Source organism: Capra hircus, chromosome 17 (assembly GCF_001704415.2).
Source record: "Capra hircus breed San Clemente chromosome 17, ASM170441v1, whole genome shotgun sequence".
In the NCBI taxonomy this organism is placed as follows: Eukaryota; Metazoa; Chordata; class Mammalia; order Artiodactyla; family Bovidae; genus Capra; species Capra hircus.
This window is the reverse complement of record NC_030824.1, coordinates 64,144,691-64,163,206: the sequence shown is the minus strand read 5'-3', so window position 1 is coordinate 64,163,206 and position 18,516 is coordinate 64,144,691. Positions and strand designations below refer to the sequence as shown.

At 41.0% G+C, this 18,516-nt stretch overlaps 1 protein-coding gene across 7 annotated transcripts in view; it reads left to right on the top strand.

Moving 5' to 3' along the window:
* SH3D19 (SH3 domain containing 19) overlaps window positions 1–18,229 on the top strand; it is a 213,584-nt gene extending 195,355 nt beyond the window's left edge. For 4 of the 7 annotated variants that reach the window (XM_018061591.1, XM_018061597.1, XM_018061595.1 and 1 more), the window contains 2 exons: window positions 2,629–2,717; window positions 12,421–12,668. In XM_018061591.1, the coding sequence (XP_017917080.1) occupies window positions 2,629–2,717; window positions 12,421–12,475 (144 nt within the window). In that variant the 3' untranslated portion in view covers window positions 12,476–12,668. Of the gene's footprint in view, window positions 1–2,628; window positions 4,572–12,420; window positions 12,670–16,183 lie in introns of those variants that run through there. The other 3 variants (XM_018061592.1, XM_018061594.1, XM_018061593.1) reach the window with 3 other exon arrangements.

Here is an 18,516-nt window from a genome sequence, read left to right as displayed (position 1 = left end):
CCCTAGTAAAGGATGGCCCTCAGACTTCCCTGGTGGTCTCCCGGTTAAGATTCTGTGCTTCCACTGCAGGGGCCACATGTCTGACCCCTGGTTCAGGAATTAAGATCCCATGATGCCACGCGGCTCAGCCAAAGTAAAGGAGGGATGATCCCTTGCATGGCCCTTGCAGCCTGCCGCTGTCACGTCTTGAAATCAGCGGGGAAGTCAGGTGGCCCCTACTACAGCTGGCCTCTGCAGCAGTGCCTCACAAGGCCCTGGAGTCTTGTCCACAGAGATACTGAATAGATTTTAGGGTAGTGATCCCAGAAGATTAAGGAGGGTTTTTTAAGAAGCCTAAAGCCTAACCTTAATCATAAACAGAATGCTTGCATGATCCTGTTTCCACATCCGTAGGTGGATTGTGCTCAGAGGAAAGTACCCAGGGTAGTACTGTGGTATTGGGCCAGATGCTATCAGAAGAGTTGTCAGGCAGTGGGAAATTCCCCATCATTGGAGATACTCAGAGCAAGGATGCCACAGAGGGAATTAAAGAATCCAGGAGTGATTGGACAAGATGAGACTTAAGGTAGTGGGTACCCACATTAGGTTTATACCTGTCTACAACAAAATGAGGAAAATGGCGATGGCTGGGGATGTGGAGGCTTCAGGGGAGTCATGGAGAAAGGTGGGCATGCTGAGATATGTCAGTATAAGGTTGCTAACTTTTCTGTTTTGTGATGGAGTTTACTTTCTTCTGAGAATTTCTTTTTATATTAAAATATCATTTCCGTTATAAAATATTACTAGTAAATGATACATATTTCTTATGCAAAATTATAATTGGTAACCCTATATGTTTCTTTCTCTCTTTTTAATTTCTTCATCCATAAAATCCAAATGTTTAGAAACTGTTGCCCTAGTCCTTTTCAATCTTGAGAGTCAATGGCTTAAAATTAATTCCTTTTATCCTCAAGTATAATGTTACTGCAAGTGAACCCTCTGGATTCAGACTTTTGGGGTATTGTTTTGGCCTTCATTTAGGTTATGTCAGTATAATCATCCAGAAAATAGGTTGTCTTCAGGCATTTTTGCAAATGCCTGACTGTAAGCAAGATAGTTCTAGAGTCTTTTAGTTAAGGGATGCTGTACCATTTTCAGTATTGTTGATCATTAGTATTTTATTCAATATCCACAGAATATTAGTAAGTAAACTTTTTTAAAACTGTCCTAGCTCTCAGAAAACAGATGTGGCATATACGTGTGTATGAATCAGAGCCAAGAAAAATAGCTTTAGTCAAGGATTATAGCTCAGGAACCAAAAGGAGCTTAGAACAGAGACTTTAGATGCCAGAGTCTTTACACATTTTAGCAGAGTAAACTAAATTAATGACATTAGATCGTCAGCATTTTCCATTAAGAATGGCCTTAAATCAAACCAGTTTTCCAAAGGGCAGTGTCCTAGGGCTACAAATAAATCCATTTAACCTGATAAAGATATCCTTAAAAGTAGCCAGGGTATTCTTGGACCATTATAGAATCTTAATTCAGGTTCCAGGAAATGGCTAGAAACCATAAAGAACAAAATAGTTTCAGGAGATAATTTCAAAACTTATGTCCTCATCTGTTGAGATGGTATAACTCACACAGGAGTGAGACACCCAGCCCTTTTGACTAGCCCAGTGAAGACAATCACGTGCTGAGTCAGGGACAGGGAGGCTGCGGTGTGATATTGAGGCCCCGGAGGAGCGGAATGCGCCAAACGACAGAGGAGAATGCGTTATGTGGAAGAACAGATGTAGAGCACAAAATGCTCAGGAGGCTGAGAAAAGGCAATGCTAGTAAGAGCCTGCCTAAGTAAGAAGGTAGACTGTATCATGTGGTGACCTCATGCCTAATGGTTAACATTAGGTTATCCATCATGATTCCTGGATAGGCCCGGGAATCACTCTAGATTTGAATCCTCTTTCTACCACTCACCAACATGCAGCACTGAGCAAGTCACATAATCCCTCTGAGTTTCAGTTTCCTTTTCTATAAAATAAGGAAATCTATAAAAATATTTATCAAAAATTGGGAAATAATAGTACCACTTCTAGGACTGCAGTATTGTTTAAATGAGTTAATTTTCACTATTCTTAGTTTGATAAAAAAGAAAATCAATGAGTGAATTCCCATAAAGCACATAGAAAAGGACAAGGCACACATACAGTGAGCATACAGCCCCCTCGCGCCACCAAGTCTCTGCACGTCGCCTGGGATGAGGCCTCCCCAGACTGCCCTAATGCGCTGGCAGCTCACACTTTCTGCCCTCCTCTGCTAGCTCAGTTATTCGTCTCCCAGCTCTGGAATAAGGTCTTTCTTCATTGCTGTATCCAGTGTCCAGAATAGTGTCTGACACGTAGTGGGTGCCTGATAAATAACTATTATTTGGGGAAAAAATTTATATATATATACCATGTTAGCTGGTATTTTTATTTATTAAAGAATAATTTTAGATTAGGAGTGGTGAATTTGAGGGGCACAAAATACAACCTGGAAATGCAACAAAGGCAACAATGACAGAGGAATGGGGTTTGAGGAAGAGAAGCAGCCTAACGTGGGCACTCAACAGAAACTTAATAATTATTTTCAATTCCTGTTTTCCTACAGGCTGGAGACGTAATAACAGAGCTGGAATCTGTCGATGATGACTGGATGAGTGGAGAACTGATGGGAAAATCTGGAATATTTCCCAAAACGTATGTTCAGTTTTTACAAGTTAGCTAAAGGTGATGCTTGACTGTGCTCCCTGGCACAGAAACTCACTTGAACTCTCACTTTGACTATCAGATATGTTTTTGCACTATTTTTTTAAACGGAAAGAAATATCGATGCTGTATACGGTATACTAGAATTTTCTGAAAGCAGAAAACATCTTGATTTTGTAGTTAGCTTTCATTCACATTAGAAATGTGTGCATGGAAACCCACGCGCACGTTTCTACCAAGGAGGACATCACGCAGGAGCAAGGCAGGCAGACCCTCCGCTGGCAGAGCGTCTGGTGACAGGGCTGCACTGGGACACTCACAAGCGAACACTGCACTTGGACGTCTGTGTTCATCGGCGCAAGTAAAGCAACCGTGCTTCTTCAATTTTCGCTTCAGTTTTAGAAGAGGACATTTGTTATTCTACATGTTGTAACTCTCAGGCGATGGTTGGTAACCTAAATTTCATTTTTGACATTCAAATTAATTCTAACAGCTTGAGAGCGTTATCCTTATGACCAGGGCAAAGCCTTGTTTCAGAAGGGAGCAGTTCATTGACTAGTGGAGCCTTGGTGAGCATGTGGGGAATCAGCTCACAGTCACCAAATGCTCCTGTGTTGCCAGATGTTTTCCCTTGGTCCCAGTGTCTGAAAGTGGTTAAAATTTGATGCGTAATAACCAAAACCACCCTGAAAATCCTTGCTAATAGAACTAACTCTTTCACATACCTGCAGTACTTCTTTCTTTCCTCTGTGTATACCTTATGTTAACAGGGTTATTATAAAGCACATTTTCTGATTCTGTAATCATTCTTTTGACAATTACTGGTACTCAAAGAAAAATTCATTTTCTTTGCGTTACCCCCAGTAATATATAAAAGCTGTGTCTTGTTACAGTGGTACATTATGAATCACATATATATATCTCAGAATACAGAGCAACTGTTAAGATGGGAAACAATGCCAAACCCGCAGCTCATTCTTCCAAATATAATCAGAGCTAAAAATAACTTGAGAATCTGAAGGCTAATACTTTTGGGGTTGTTCTTCTCCCCCCAGCTCATCCCTGCAGTTTTTAGAGTAAATAAAAAAACCACTTTCCTGCTATGCATTGTTACGTACTCCAGGCTTAAGATGAAAGTCTTAAAGCTAAAAAGTGGTTCATTGTGAAACTGAATCAATTACAGCTTATGGGCTGAAGCCAAATATATTGGTTGAAGACAATCTTTCAAACAGATCAATGGAATAGAATTTCACTGGAAATGTAAAACACTGTCCCAACAATGTTCATAACTTTCTTCTGTTTTTGAGAAGAGTTTCATATGCTGGGCCACTTTTTTGCTTTTGTTGTTGTTTCCATTGTCTGAAAAGTTAGGCAGTTAAGTGATGAAACCATTATGTGAACACCATGTGGGGTTCTGTAACGGAGGAGAGACTTACCTTGTCTTTGATTAAAGTTCATTTCCCAGTATATGGTTACAGTTGATTTGGGGGTATGGGAGCTAATTTTTTTAACATGTTTTGGGTATAGAAGATGGAATAAAGAAAACTGGTCAAATATCACTCAAGAGTAATTTCATAAGAAATGGATGGCTTAAAGCATTGTCTCAACTAAATTCCTATTTGCAGCAAGCTTGTGTAACAGCAGGAAGGTGAGACTCCGGGGGACTGGGATAGGGCATGAAGTATATTTCTTTGCCTGTGTAATCTTAACATCTTACATCAAAAATCATGAAAACTTAGCTTTATTGGAGAAAAATATTCCTCTTAAATTTTGGCCTCTGTCAGCAGAATGATAAGTGCAATAGGTGTGTATCTACTTGACACTATAATAAACTGAACTGAACTTTCAAAGCCCATTTCTCTTACATACTAGACTGAGGTTTTTGAGAATGGAGATGGTATCTTATCTTTTTATCTCCAGCCGTTTGCACCATATGGGCTCAATAGAGGCTTGTTGGTTGGTTGGTTGGTTGGCTGGATGGATGGGGATAACTTTCATGTAATTGTGATACTATTTTGGAGCCACTATGGTCCAAATATCTTTCCTCTTTAATTTACTGACAAAAAACTTTGTTGAAACAAAATTTGCAGTTATATGTCTTCCACTCCATCATGCTACATTTTTTGCTTGTCATTTATTACCTACTCAGCTGATGAGAAGTAAAAATATAGCATGGTGTAAGTTTTCTTAGGTACTTTCTTATTCTGTATACTGATTGACCATGACTTTTATACTCAGTGAATTTCCTAGTGGAGAAATAGAAATGTATTCTTGCTCTTTTCAGGAATTTTAGTTGTAAACCTAATATTGTTCATCCAAGCCACTGCAAACTAGGATCTCCAAATCCTTTTTCTTTGGTGGGTTAAACTAGAGAAGTCATTTAATATGTTATTCTTACCCTTTTGAACACTAAAAGACCACAGATTTCTTTAAAAGATGCTCTAGCTTATATGACTGGGGGGGAGATTAATGTCATTTGTGCTCATGGAAATCACAGGTTTTTAATAGTCTGAAATGTTAATTATGAAAAAGATCAGCACATTTATCAGAATTTGTTAGAACTGGCGTTTGAAAAAAATTTTATTTTTCTATAGGGTTGTTATGCATCATTACTCGTAACAATAATTGTTTAGTTTTTGTTTAGCTTCTTAAGCTTAGATAAATATACCCAGAGGGAAATACTGATGATATAGGCTAATTACAAAGAGATATTTGGTATTAATATAATCATTAGTGGTGTATTCCTTTTAATTAATATCAAATGTAACTGGACCATATGATTCATAATTCAGTGCTATTTTGAATGTCATTAATTGAATCCTTAGCAGTGAATTTTTTCAGAACTTAATAGGAAATAATTTTCTAACCTACTCCTTTATACTTCACTGTAATTATGGGGTAGAGGGGAAATAGAAAGCCTAACTCAGAACACTACCACCATCTAGGGGCCTTTTACCTAATTGCAGTCTCATCCTGTTAAACCTCAGAAATCTGCAGGTCAGAGCTCAACCTGCAGAGGTTAAATGATTCGCCGTATGGCAGAGCCTAAAGCAAAACCTATCTGCTGAGTCTTGATTCAGAACTTTTTGTATTTGTTGTGCTAAAGTGATACATTTCTTTTTAGTAGTTAAACAAGTAGAATTGGTTTATTATAGAAAAGATTATAACTTCTCGAATATATATTATACAGGGAGTAAAACCTTGAATTTATTTCTTTGAAGAAGAAACAAAGATTTGTGCTGGGCTTCTCAATTTTTATGTAGGCTATTTATATTGATGTTACCTAAAAACTCAAACATGGACTGATCCATTAATGGGGACTCCTTTTTCTGTGTAGTAGGAAGTATTTATATGCCTGGAATGTCAGATCTTGAAAAGATCTGCGTCTGTAGGGCTGTGCTGTTGGCAATAGCAGAGCAGTCTTAAACTGAGATTTTTATATACATGGAGCACAAAACGTTGTCTTAGTATTTTGGACTCTAATAGATCAACTCAATTGCTTATAACTTATAAACTCAATCGCTTATAAACGTATAATAAGTTTATATTTGAGTCTGGGCCACATTCTGGATTTATTTTTAAGGAATCTTAATTGTATGTATACCAGATTATTTTATCTTCAAATACTACAAATTAGGCAATAACTCAATGAAATTTTTTTCAAGAGAATAATTCAGATTCATTATTCAGAAAGGAGAATTACCCACTGGTTTTCTGTCCTGTTTTTAAAAAATTTATGTATTTATCAGCTGTGCTGAGTCTTTGTTGCTGCCCACAGGCTTTCTCCAGTTGCAGCAAGCAGGGGCCACTCTTCGTTGAGGTGCCTGGGCTTCTCACTGCAGCGGCTTCTCTTGTTGTGGACTAGACTGCAGGCGCATAGGCTCAGCAGCGCTGGCTCCCGGGCTCCAAGTGCGGGCTTCTCAGCAGTTGTGGCTCCCGGGCTCCGCTTGCGGGCTTCTCAGCAGCTGTGGCTCCCGGGCTCCGCGTGCGGGCTCAGTAGCGCTGGCTCCCGGGCTCCGAGTGCGGGCTCAGCAGCGGTGGTGCAGGGGCCTAGTTGCCCCAAGGCATGTGTGGGTTCTTCCTTGGACCAGGGATCAAACCTGTGTCTCCTGCATTGACAGGTGGATTCTTACTCACTGGAGCACCAAGGAAGCCTCTGTCTCTCTTTTTTTAGCAGGAATTGACTGACAATCTTAATGTATTGTAAGTCCTAGCCACAGCAATCAGAAATAAATAAATAAAAATAAATTATAAAAAGACATAAAAGAAACCCAAATTAGAAAGGAAACAGTAAACCTGTCTGCAGATGACATATATATATGAAAAATCATTAAAAGACAACCAAAAATGTGTTAGGACTAATATATGCAATCAGTTAAGTTGCAGGATACAAAATTAATATTACAGAAATCTGTTGTATTTCAATACATGAATAATGAACTATCAGAGAAATTAAGAAACAATACTATTTGCAGTTGCATCAAGAGGAATAAAATACCTAGAAATAAATCTAACCAAAGAGGTAAAAGACTTATAGTCTGGAAACTATAAGACATTGATGGCAGAAAATGACGACACAAATTGAAATATATACCATGCTCACAGATTGGGAGAATTCATATAGTTAAAATGATCATACAATCCAAGACAATCTGCAGATTCAGCACATTCCCTATCAAAATACCAAAGGCATCTTTCACAGAGCTAGAAAAAAATAATTCTAAAATTTGTATGTAAACACAAAATACTCTAATCAAAACAATCTGGAGAAAGAAGAACAAAGCTAGAGGTTTAACACTCCCCAATTTCAAACTACTTTCAAAACTACAGTCATCAAAACAGTATAGAATTGGCAAAAAAACAGACACATAGGTCAATGGAACAGAATAGACAGCCCAGAAATAAACCCACACTTAAGTGGACGATTAATTTAAGTCAAAGTATGCAACAATACAATGGGGAAAAGATAACATCTTCAATAAATGGTATCAGGAAACCTGGACAGCTAAATACAAAACAACCTGGACTACATTTTTACTCCGTATACAGAAATAAATTCAAAATGGATTAAAGACCTAAATGTGAGACCTGACACCATAAAATTTCTCTTAAAGGAAAACAGACAGTATGCTCTTTGATGTTGGTCGTAGCAGTACTTTTTTGGATGCATCTCCTCAAGCAAGCCAAATAAATAGGACAACATCAATCTAAAAAGCTTTTGCACAGCAAAGGAAACCATGAACAAAACAAAAAGATAGCCTACTGAATGGGAAAATAATCCAAAATATCTGGTCCTTACCAGAAACAGTAAGGACCTAACAGAAGCAGAAGAGAATAAGAAGAGGTGGCAAGAATACACAGAACTATATAAAAAAGGTCTTAATGACTGGATAACCTGGCTTATCCCAGTCTAGTGGTCACTCATCTAGAGCCAGACATTATGGAGTGTGAAGTCAAGTGGGCCTTAGGAAGCGTTTACTACAAACAAAGCTAGTGGAGATGATGGAATTCCAACTGGGCTATTTCAAATCCTAAAAGATGATGCTGTGAAAGTGCTGCACTCAATATGCCAGCAAATTTGGAAAACTCCGCTGATGCCACAGGACTAGGAAAGGTCAGTTTTCATTCCAGTCCCAAAGAAGGGCATTGCCAAAGAATGTTCAAACTACCAGACAATTGCACTCATATTCCATGCTAGTAAGGTTATGCGCAAAATCTTTCAAGCAAGGCTTCAACAGTACATGAACCAAGAACTTTCAGATATACAAGCTGGATTTAGAAAAGGCAGAGGAACCAGAGATCAAATTGCCAACATTCGTTGGCTCATAGAGTAAGGAAATTCCAAAAAAAATCTACTGCTTCATTGACTGCCCTAAAGCTTTTAACTGTGTGGATCACAACAAGCTATGGAAAATCCTTAAAGAGATGGGCATATCCCTGTCTCCTGAGAAACCTGTACGCATGTCAAGAAGCAATAGTTAGAACCTTACATGGAACAACAGATTTGTGCAAAATTGGGAAAGGAGTACAACAAGGTTGTATATTGTCACCGTTTTACATCATGCAAAATGCTAAGCTGGATGAATCACAAACTGGAATCAAGATTGCCAGGAGGAATATCAACTTCAGATATGCAGATGATGCCACTCTAATGGCAGAAAGCAAAGGGGAACTAAAGAATCTCTTGATGAGGGTGAAAGAGGAGAGTGAAAAAGCTGGCTTGAAACTTAATGTTAAGAAAACTAAGATCATGGTATCTGATCACATCACTTCATAGCAAATAGAAGGACAAAAAGTAGAAGCAGTGACCGATTTTCTTTTCTTGGGCTCTGAAATCACTGTGAACGGTGACTGCAGCCACGAAACTTGAAGACACTTGCTTCTTGGAAGGAAAACTATGACAAACCTAGACAGTGTATTAAGAAGCAAGAGACACCCCTTTGCCAACAAACGTCTGTATATTCAAAGCTATGTTTTTATCAGTAGTTGTGTACGGATGTGAGAGTTGGACCATAAAAAAGGCTGAACACTGATGAATTGATGCTTTCAAATTCTAGTGCTGGAGAAGACTCCTGAAAGTCCTGTAGACTTCCAAGGAGATAAAACCGATCAATCCTAAAGGAAGTCAACCCAGAATATTCATTGGAAGGACAGATGCTAAGCCTGAAGCTCCAATACTTTGGCTACCTGATGTGAAGAGCCAGGTCATTGGAAAAGACCCTGATGCTGGGAAAGATTGAAAGCGAAAGGAGAAAAGGGCTGCAGAGGATGAGATGGTTAGATAGCATCACCGAAGGGCTGCAGAGGATGAGATGGTTAGGTAGCATCACCGACTCAATGGACATGAACTTGAGCAAACTCCAGGAGATAGTGGAGGACAGGGAAGCCTGGCATGTGACCATGGGGTTGCAAAGAGTTGGACACGACATAGCTACTGATGAACAACTGCATTCAAAATATATACAGAACTCATACAACACATCAAACAAATAAGCCAACTTTTAAATGGGCAGAGGATCTGAATAGACATTTTCCCAAAGAAGACATACAGATGGCCAACAGACACATGCAAAGATGCTCAGCATCACTAATTGTTCAGTTGAGTTGCTCAGTTGTGTCCAACTCTTTGCAACTACATGGACTACAGCACACCAGGCCTCCCTGTCCATCACCAACTCCCGGAGTTTACCCAAACTCATGTCCATCAAGTCGGTGATGCCATCCAACCATCTCATCCTCTGTCCCCTTCTCCTCCTACCCTCAATCTTTCCCCCAGCATCAGGGTCTTCTCAAATGAGTCAGCTCTTTGCATCAGGTGGCCAAAGTATTGGAATTTCAGCTTTAGCATCAGTGCTTCCAGTGAACACCCAGGACCAATCTCCTTGCAGTCCAAGGGATTCTCAAGAGTCTTCTCCAACACCACAGTTCAAAAGCATCAATTCTTCAGTGCTCAGCTTTCTTTATAGTACAACTCTCACATCCATACATGATCACTGGAAAAACAATAGCCTTGACTAGATGGGACCTTTGTTGGCAAAGCAATGTCTCTGCTTTTTAATATGCTGTCTAGGTTGGTCATAACTTTCCTTCCAAGGAGTAAGCATCTTTTAATTTCATGGCTGCAGTCACCATCTGCAGTGATTTTGGAGCCCCCAAAACAAAGTCTGTCACTGTTTCTCCATCTATTTGCCATGAAGTGATGGGACCGAATGCCATGATCTTAGTTTTCTGAATGTTGAGCTTTGAGCCAACTTTTTCACTCTCCTCTTTCACTTTCATCAAGAAGCTCTTTAGCTCCTCTTCACTTTCTGCCATGAGAGTGGTGTCATCTGCATGTCTGAGGTTATTGATATTTCTCCAGCAATCTTGATTCCAGCTACTGCTTCATCCAGCCCAGCGTCTCTCATGAAATGCTGTTAGGGAAATGCATATCAAATTGTTAGGGAAATGCATATCAAAACCACACCTCACACCTATCAGAATGGCTTTCATCAAAAAGACAAATAGGTTTTGGGAATGTGGAGAAAAGGAAACCCTCATACATTGCTGGTAGGATTGTCGGTAGGTTCAGCCACTATGAACACAGTATGAAGTTTCCTGAAGAATTTGAAAACAGAACTGCTGTATAATCCATGTATTTATGAGTTTGAAAAGATATATGTACCAGTGTTCATTGCAGCATTTTTACAGTAGAGGACTGATAAAGAAGATGTGGGGTGTGTGTGTGTGTGTGTGTGTGTGTGTGTGTGTCTGTGTGTCTGTGTATAGTGGAATATTAGACATTATATATAGTGGAATAGTAGACATTAAAAAATCTTGCTATTTGTGGCAACATGGATGGATCTAGAGGGTATTATGCTAAGTGAAATAAATCAGAGAGAGAGAAAAACATATGGTTTTACTTTTAAGTGGAATATAAGAAACAAACCACAGAGAATTACAGACACAAACTAGTTTTCTGTGGTTTCCCAGAAGGGGTGGAGCAGAATAGGTGAAGGAGATTAAAGGGTACAAACCTCCAGTTATAAAGCAGATAAACCAATGTAATAGACAGCATAAGGGATATGATCAATATTGTAATAACTTTGGGGGGATAGTAACTTATTGTGGTAATTTCATAATATATGCAAATATCAAGTCACTATGTAATACCTTTTAAATGGGCAGAGGATCTGAATAGACATTTTCCCAAAGAAAATGTAATACTAAATATTTCCATTGTAAAAAAGCATGTGATCAGCCAGATTTAATCAAGATGGTGTTATTCCGGGTACATCTGTACATGTTTGCAGTTGGGAGCTACTGTTGATGGCACCAGGCACAGGACAACCATGTCTATATTAATGTTCCTGTTTATGACAAGCCCAGTGGCAAGTCAGATTGTTAGCTGCAACTGCCCCTTGATCCCAGGCGGTTCAGTGGGTCAAGAGTCTGCTTGCAATGCAGGAGATCCAGGAGATGTGTGTTCGATCCCTGGGTCAGGAAGATCCCCTGAAGAAGGAAATGGCAACCGACTCCAGTATTTTTCCCTGGTAAATCCCATGGACAGAGGAGCCTGGCAGGCTACCGTCCATGGGGTCACAAAGAGTCAGACATGACTTGGCAACTGAGCAGGCACGCAAGCCACTTGATCCAGATAGCAGTTTTGGATCAAGGGTGAGCGAGTGAAAGTGGCTCAGTCATGTCCGACTCTTTGCAACCCCATAGACTATCCATGGAATTCTCCAGGCCAGAATGCTGGAGTGGGTGGCCTATCCCTTTTCCAGGGGATCTTCCCGACTCAGGAATCAAACCGGGGTCTCCCACATTGCAGGCGGATTGTTTACCAACTGAACTATCAGGGAAGCCCTGGATCAAGGGTAATGGTTCTCAACTGTGGGAAATTTTGTCCCACAGGACATTTGACAGTGTCTGAAGACATTTCTGTCACAAATTGGGGAAAGATGCTCCTGGCATCTAGTGGGTAGGGGCCAGCAGTGCTGCTAAACACCCCACACGGCACAGGACAGTCCCTCACAACTATGAATTATCCAGCCTGAAATATCAGTAGACCCACAGTTGAGAAATGATGATCTCCAGACCATAGTGCATTAATTACTCCCCTCTTCTCCCTCGTTTTCTTCCCAGGTGTCAAGGTTGTTGTCTTCCCTCCACTGCCACAAAATCTGTACCTATAATTTCATATTTTCTCCAGGTACTTGCACCCAGACTTTCTGATTATCACCCAGGAGGCAACCAAGATGAGATGATCCTTTTAGGGGCATTGCCATAGTCTGTGACCCAGTCAGGTATGTAGAACTGGAGGAGGGGAGTAGTCAAAAAGCTTTTTAATGCTTAGCTATGCTAAGCTTAGAGATACCAAGGGAACAATTTCATGCAAAGATGGGCTCGATAAAGGACAGAAATGGTATGGACCTAACAGAAGCAGAAGATACTAAGAAGAGGTGGCAAGAATACACAGAAGAACTGTACAAAAAAGATCTTCACGACCAAGATAATCACGATGGTGTGATCACTCACCTAGAGCCAGACATCCTGGCATGTGAAGTCAAGTGGGCCTTAGAAAGCATCACTACAAACAAAGCTAGTGGAGGTGATGGAATTCCAGTTGAGCTCTTTCAAATCCTGAAAGATGATGCTGTGAAAGTGCTGCACTCAATATGTCAGCAAATTTGGAAAACTCAGCAGTGGCCACAGGACTGGAAAAGGTCAGTTTTCATTCCAATTCCAAAGAAAGGCAATGCAAAAGAATGCGCAAACTACCGCACAGTTGCACTCATCTCACACGCTAGTAAAGTAATGCTCAAAATTCTCCAAGCCAGGCTTCAGCAATACGTGAACCGTGAACTTCTAGAGGTTTCTAGAGTTAGAAAAGGCAGCAGAACCAGAGATCAAATTGCCAACATACACTGGATCATCGAAAAAGCCAGAGAGTTACAGAAAAACATCTATTTCTGCTTTATTAACTATGCCAAAGCCTTTGACTGTGTGGATCACAATAAACTGGAAAATTCTGAAAGAGATGGGAATACCAGACCACCTGACCTGCCTCTTGAGAAACCTATATGCAGGTCAGGAAGCAACAGTTAGAACTGGACATGGAACAACCGACTGGTTCCAAGTAGGAAAAGGAGTACATTGAGGCTGTATATTGTCACCCTGCTTATTTAACTTCTATGCAGAGTACATCATGAGAAACGCTGGGCTGGATGAAGCACAAGCTGGAATCAAGATTCCCGGGAGAAATATCAATAACCTCAGATATGCAGATGACACCACCCTTATGGCAGAAAGTGAAGAGGAACTAAAATGCCTCTTGAGGAGAGTGAAAGTGGAGAGTGAAAAAGTTGGCTTAAAGCTCAACATTTAGAAAACGAAGATCATGACATCTGGTACCATCACTTCATGGGAAATGGATGGGGAAACAGTGGAAACAGTGTCAGACTTTATTTTTTAGGCTCCAAAATCACTGCAGATGGTGACTGCAGCCATGAAATTAAAAGACGCTTACTCCTTGGAAGAAAAGTTATGACCCACCTAGATAGCTTATTGAAAAGCAGAGACATTACTTTGCCAACAAAGGTCCATCTAGTCAAGGCTATGGATTTTCCAGTGGTTATGTATGGATGTGAGAGTTGGACTGTGAAGACAGCTGAGCGCCGAAGAATTGATGCTTTTGAACTGTGGTGTTGGAGAAGACTCTTGAGAGTCCCTTGGACTGCAAGGAGATCCAACCAGTCCATTCTAAAGGAGATCAGCCCTGGGTGTTCATTGGAAGGAATGATGCTAAAGCTGAAACTCCAGTACTTTGGCTACCTCATGCGAAGAGTTGACTCATTGGAAAAGACTGATGCTGGGAGGGATTGGGGGCAGGAGGAAAAGGGGATGACAGAGGATGAGATGGCTAGATGGCATCACCGACTCGATGGACAGTTTAAGTGAACTCCAGGAGTGGGTGATGGACAGGGAGGCCTGGCGTGCTGTGATTCATGGGGTTACAAAGAGTCGGACACAACTGAGCAACTGAAGTGAACTGAACTAAAGCTAAGCTATCCATGGAGAGCAGGCAGCTGTTAAATGTCAAATTTGCCAGGTGGCCTTTGCAACAAAAAGTGCCCCTTAGTGAGATTGTAAGTGGTCCAGAAAACTAAGCACATGATCCATATGGCATTTTAGTTTCAAGTGCTGCAGCTGTGTGGCCAGTCAGCTGATTGGACTGAGACAGCAACACCGTAACCTAAAAATGCCTCAGTAGTGCCGAGGCACCAGCAGCTGCCCGGAAAGGTGGCCAAAGGACTGGTGCAGCCTGTCGGTAGTCAGCCTGTGTGATAAGGCCCCAACCCCCTCAAGACACACCGACCAACCTGGCAGGAGTCACGAGCCTGTCATGCACGAGGATGCACAGCCCGTGACAGTGGACTGCAGCCTTGTACGAGGGTAATCTGAGGGCTGGTGTTACTGGGTCCTGTCAGAGAACTGGCCCTTTGCAGACATTACCTGAGTAGGGCTTCCCTGGTGGCTCAGCTGGTAAAGAATTCGCCCATAATGCGGGAGACCTGGGTTTGACCCCTGAGTTGGGAAGATCCCCTGGAGAAGGGAAAGGCTACCCACTCCAGTATTCTGGAGAACTCAGTGGACTGTTTATAATGCATGAGGTCGCAGAGTTGGACACGACTGAGCGACTTTCACTTCACTACTTGAGTAACTCTGTCCAACCAGGAACCACAACTTGTTCCCACAACATACAGCCTTGAAGAGGGGTGTTTTAATTGCTCTGAATAGTCTTTCAAGTGGCAAGCCAGATTGAGTATGCCATGAGCAAAAGCCCCAGTCAGCACAGGACTCTGCACGACCAGATCTGCTGAGCACGGACCACATTCTCTTTGCCTCTGCAGAGCTGGTGCTAAACACCCACAGCAGCACAGTGCATACCACTACCTTTTAACTTAGCTGAGCTACCATGACTCGGGTCCAGGTAGTCAAGGGACTCTGAAGTGAGGGTCCCTTTGAAGCAGCAGCTATGCTTCAGATACTGGGGCGGGAAACAATTTTCCAAGAGTTTCTGAGGCCGACGCATCCCAGAGAACACTATTTTTACCTGACCAGGTAGGTCTCTTGCCTGATGGATAAATTGTCTCCAGTTCCCAGAGCATCCATCAAGAAGTCAGGCCTCCTTTCAGGCAGTCAACTTCATGTTTAGGGGTATTACTGTTAACCAGTTAACTGAGCGACTTTCACTTCCTTCCTATGTAAGCATTAGGAGAGGAAACAAATTTCTAAAACTTCTGTTAATGAAGTCCAACTATGATGCTCACTGAGTAGCTTTTTCTGTAATACAGATCCTTCTTTGTGGTGGGGGGTAACAGCCCACCTAATTAGGGTTCAGTTAGTGATCCTCCATCATTAAAAAGCAATTCACCTGGCAGCTTGCAGCCCAGGTTTCCAACTATTTCTTCACAATTTGAACACCTGATGGTTGTCCCTTTTATATGAAGTACTATTTTAAATAAAGGTCCATCTGTACATGCAAGAAAAAAAAAATTGGTTCACCTGTTACTATTGATTTGTAATTGAGATTTTATATACTGCCATCTTTGAAGCGTTTTTCTTATACGTGATAGGTGTGGCACTCAAATTGTGGAGCTGTAAGTCAGTCACTGGAATTGCAGCGGACTGCACCCTGAGGAGCACCACGCATGCTCCGCTGCATGTCCTCAGCTCTGCCGCTGCACTGCAAGATGCAGCAGCTAACACAGGAAGGCAAGAACGTGACTGGGTTACAACAAAACGCTACTTATGGATGCTGGAATCTGAATTTCACATCATGTTCCCACATAGTGAAAGATTTTCAGCCATATTAAAAACTGAAAGGCCATTCTTAGCTTGTAGGCTATTCAAAAACAGCAACTGGCCATATCTATACCATGGGGAGTAATTAGCCAACCCTTGTCTTACAGAAATACAGCCCAACACACAAAAACACGGAGCGTGGATGGTTAAGAGACAACAGCTGCCAGAAGATCATAGACAAAGTCCTGTTAAAAAATAAAACAAAACAGGAGAAATGCTAACAACTACTGTAGGCAAAGTTTATACTAAAAAAATTATTCTTGTTGAAACTATAGAGTGTAGATAAACCATTCAGTTTGACTGCACTTTGTGTCAAGCAGTTTAACCAGTGCCATTTTTCCAACATTTGCTCATTTCCTACCTGTATCACTTTGGCAATTCTTGCAGTACTTCAAACCCTCTACCAGCAAGACTCTGAATCACTGAAGATTCATATGATGTTCAGCATTTTTTAGCAATAAAGTATTTTTAAATTAATGTATGCATTTTTTTTAAAGACAGTGCTATTGTACACTTAATAGATGATGTAACTTTTACATGCACTGGGTAACCAAAACATTCCTGAGACTCGGTCGTATTGCTCACTTTATTGAGGTGGTCTTGAACCAAACTCACAGTATCTCCAAGGTACGCCTATGCTGCATACCTGAGACTGTTCTATCAGACTATTACCTAATATTTTATAAAATTATTTTGACTTTGAATAAACAAATTATTCGGGCTTTTAGCCAAAACCAGAAAGTGACTTGCAAGGGAAAGAAAATTATCATCACATTAGCATTAGCAGTGCTTTATGCCAGAAGAAAATAGAAGTAATATAATTAAGACGCTCAAAGAGTAAGCTGAGGATTTTAGATCCAATACAAGTGACTTTCAGGTATAAAGCAAATGACAATTGTATTAACATACAAGAACTCAGAAAATGAACTTCCTGAGCAATCAACCAAAAAAGCACCTTCAACAAAAAAACTATAGAGCAGTCAGCTTAAGGATTGAAAGTGGGCACTACGAACATACCTCTGTAGCACTGAGACCATGTAAGGGCTGAGGGAAAAGCTCTGGCCATGTGTGCAAGCAGTGTTTACACAGCACTATAGATGTGGTGGCCCGTGTGCTAAGAAGGTTTGAAACTGCTGAGTTGGTGGTGGTGGTATTTTGAGGCTTATGCATGCCATGTGGGATAACGGTGGGATATTCCCTCAGCCAGTGTGCCACTGAGAACCTCCTTGCCTTTCCCAACTGTGACAAGCCATTCTCTTTCCTTAGCTCAGGGCCCTTTCTCCATCCTCAGAGGATGGAGCAACACTGGGCGGTCCTCCCACTGTGTTATAACCACTTCTGCCTCAAACTTCTGCATTTAAGAATTTGTATAATTAGGCTCAGTCCAGTAATCTAGCATACTCCCCTGGCAGTCTTTCCTGCTCTCACGTTAACGGTGCTGCTCAACTGTACACATTAAAGCAAAAGCCAGTTTCAAATCAAGAGTTGGTTTTGCTATTTCAGTCATGCCCTGACATAAAGGTCTTCAGTAACTCCTTTTTGAAGATTCAAAATGTATATCCCTGGTTACAAAACAGTTCTGGGTACAATCAAGTAGAGAAAGGCCATTTGTTAATATCTACATATCACATATATGATACTAAGTGGGAAACTTACAATCACCCCTTATAGTCTTTCCTTTTTATTATATGGATGTTAACCACCTTCATGGTGACCTATGGGAAGGTAACTTAAACACATTATCAGACCAAACCATTTTTTTAAAAAACATTATTTTTGGAAGCGTTTTCACATGAACCCTTCTAAATGAGAACCATGCCAAGCCCTACTCAAGAGATGTAGCAAACTGGAGCTTCGTTGGCCATATCTTACTGGATGATGTCCAGCATGAAGCAGCAAGCCACCACTTCTCCATTCCTGGTCCCCACCTTGAATGATCACTCTATAGACTCAACTCCTAACTTCTACCTTGGAAAGGAAGCACCTGTCACTTCAGACCCAAATCTACAACTGTTTCCTACTGAAAACATGTGCTTCTTCAGTAAGGGAATGCCATTCATTCCGTTTGAGGGCCATTTAAGTGAGGAACCCGAAATGTAGTACTTGGGTGCAACTTCAAAAACAACAGAATGATCTTTGTTTCCAAGGCAAACCATTCGATGTCCCAGTAATTCAAGTCTATGTCCCAACCAATAATGCCAAAGAAGCTGAAGTTGAATGGTTCTATGCCTATACCACCTTCTAGAACTAACACTGAAAACCTGTCCTTTTCATCATAGGAGACTAGAATGCAAAAGCAGAAGTCAAGGGATAACCTGGAGTAACAGGCAAGTTTGGCCTTGGAGTACAAAATGAAGCAGGGCAAGGGCTAACTCTCTTGGCAGAGTTTTTGCCAAGAAAACGCATGCATGGTCATAGCAAACATCCTCTTCCACCAACA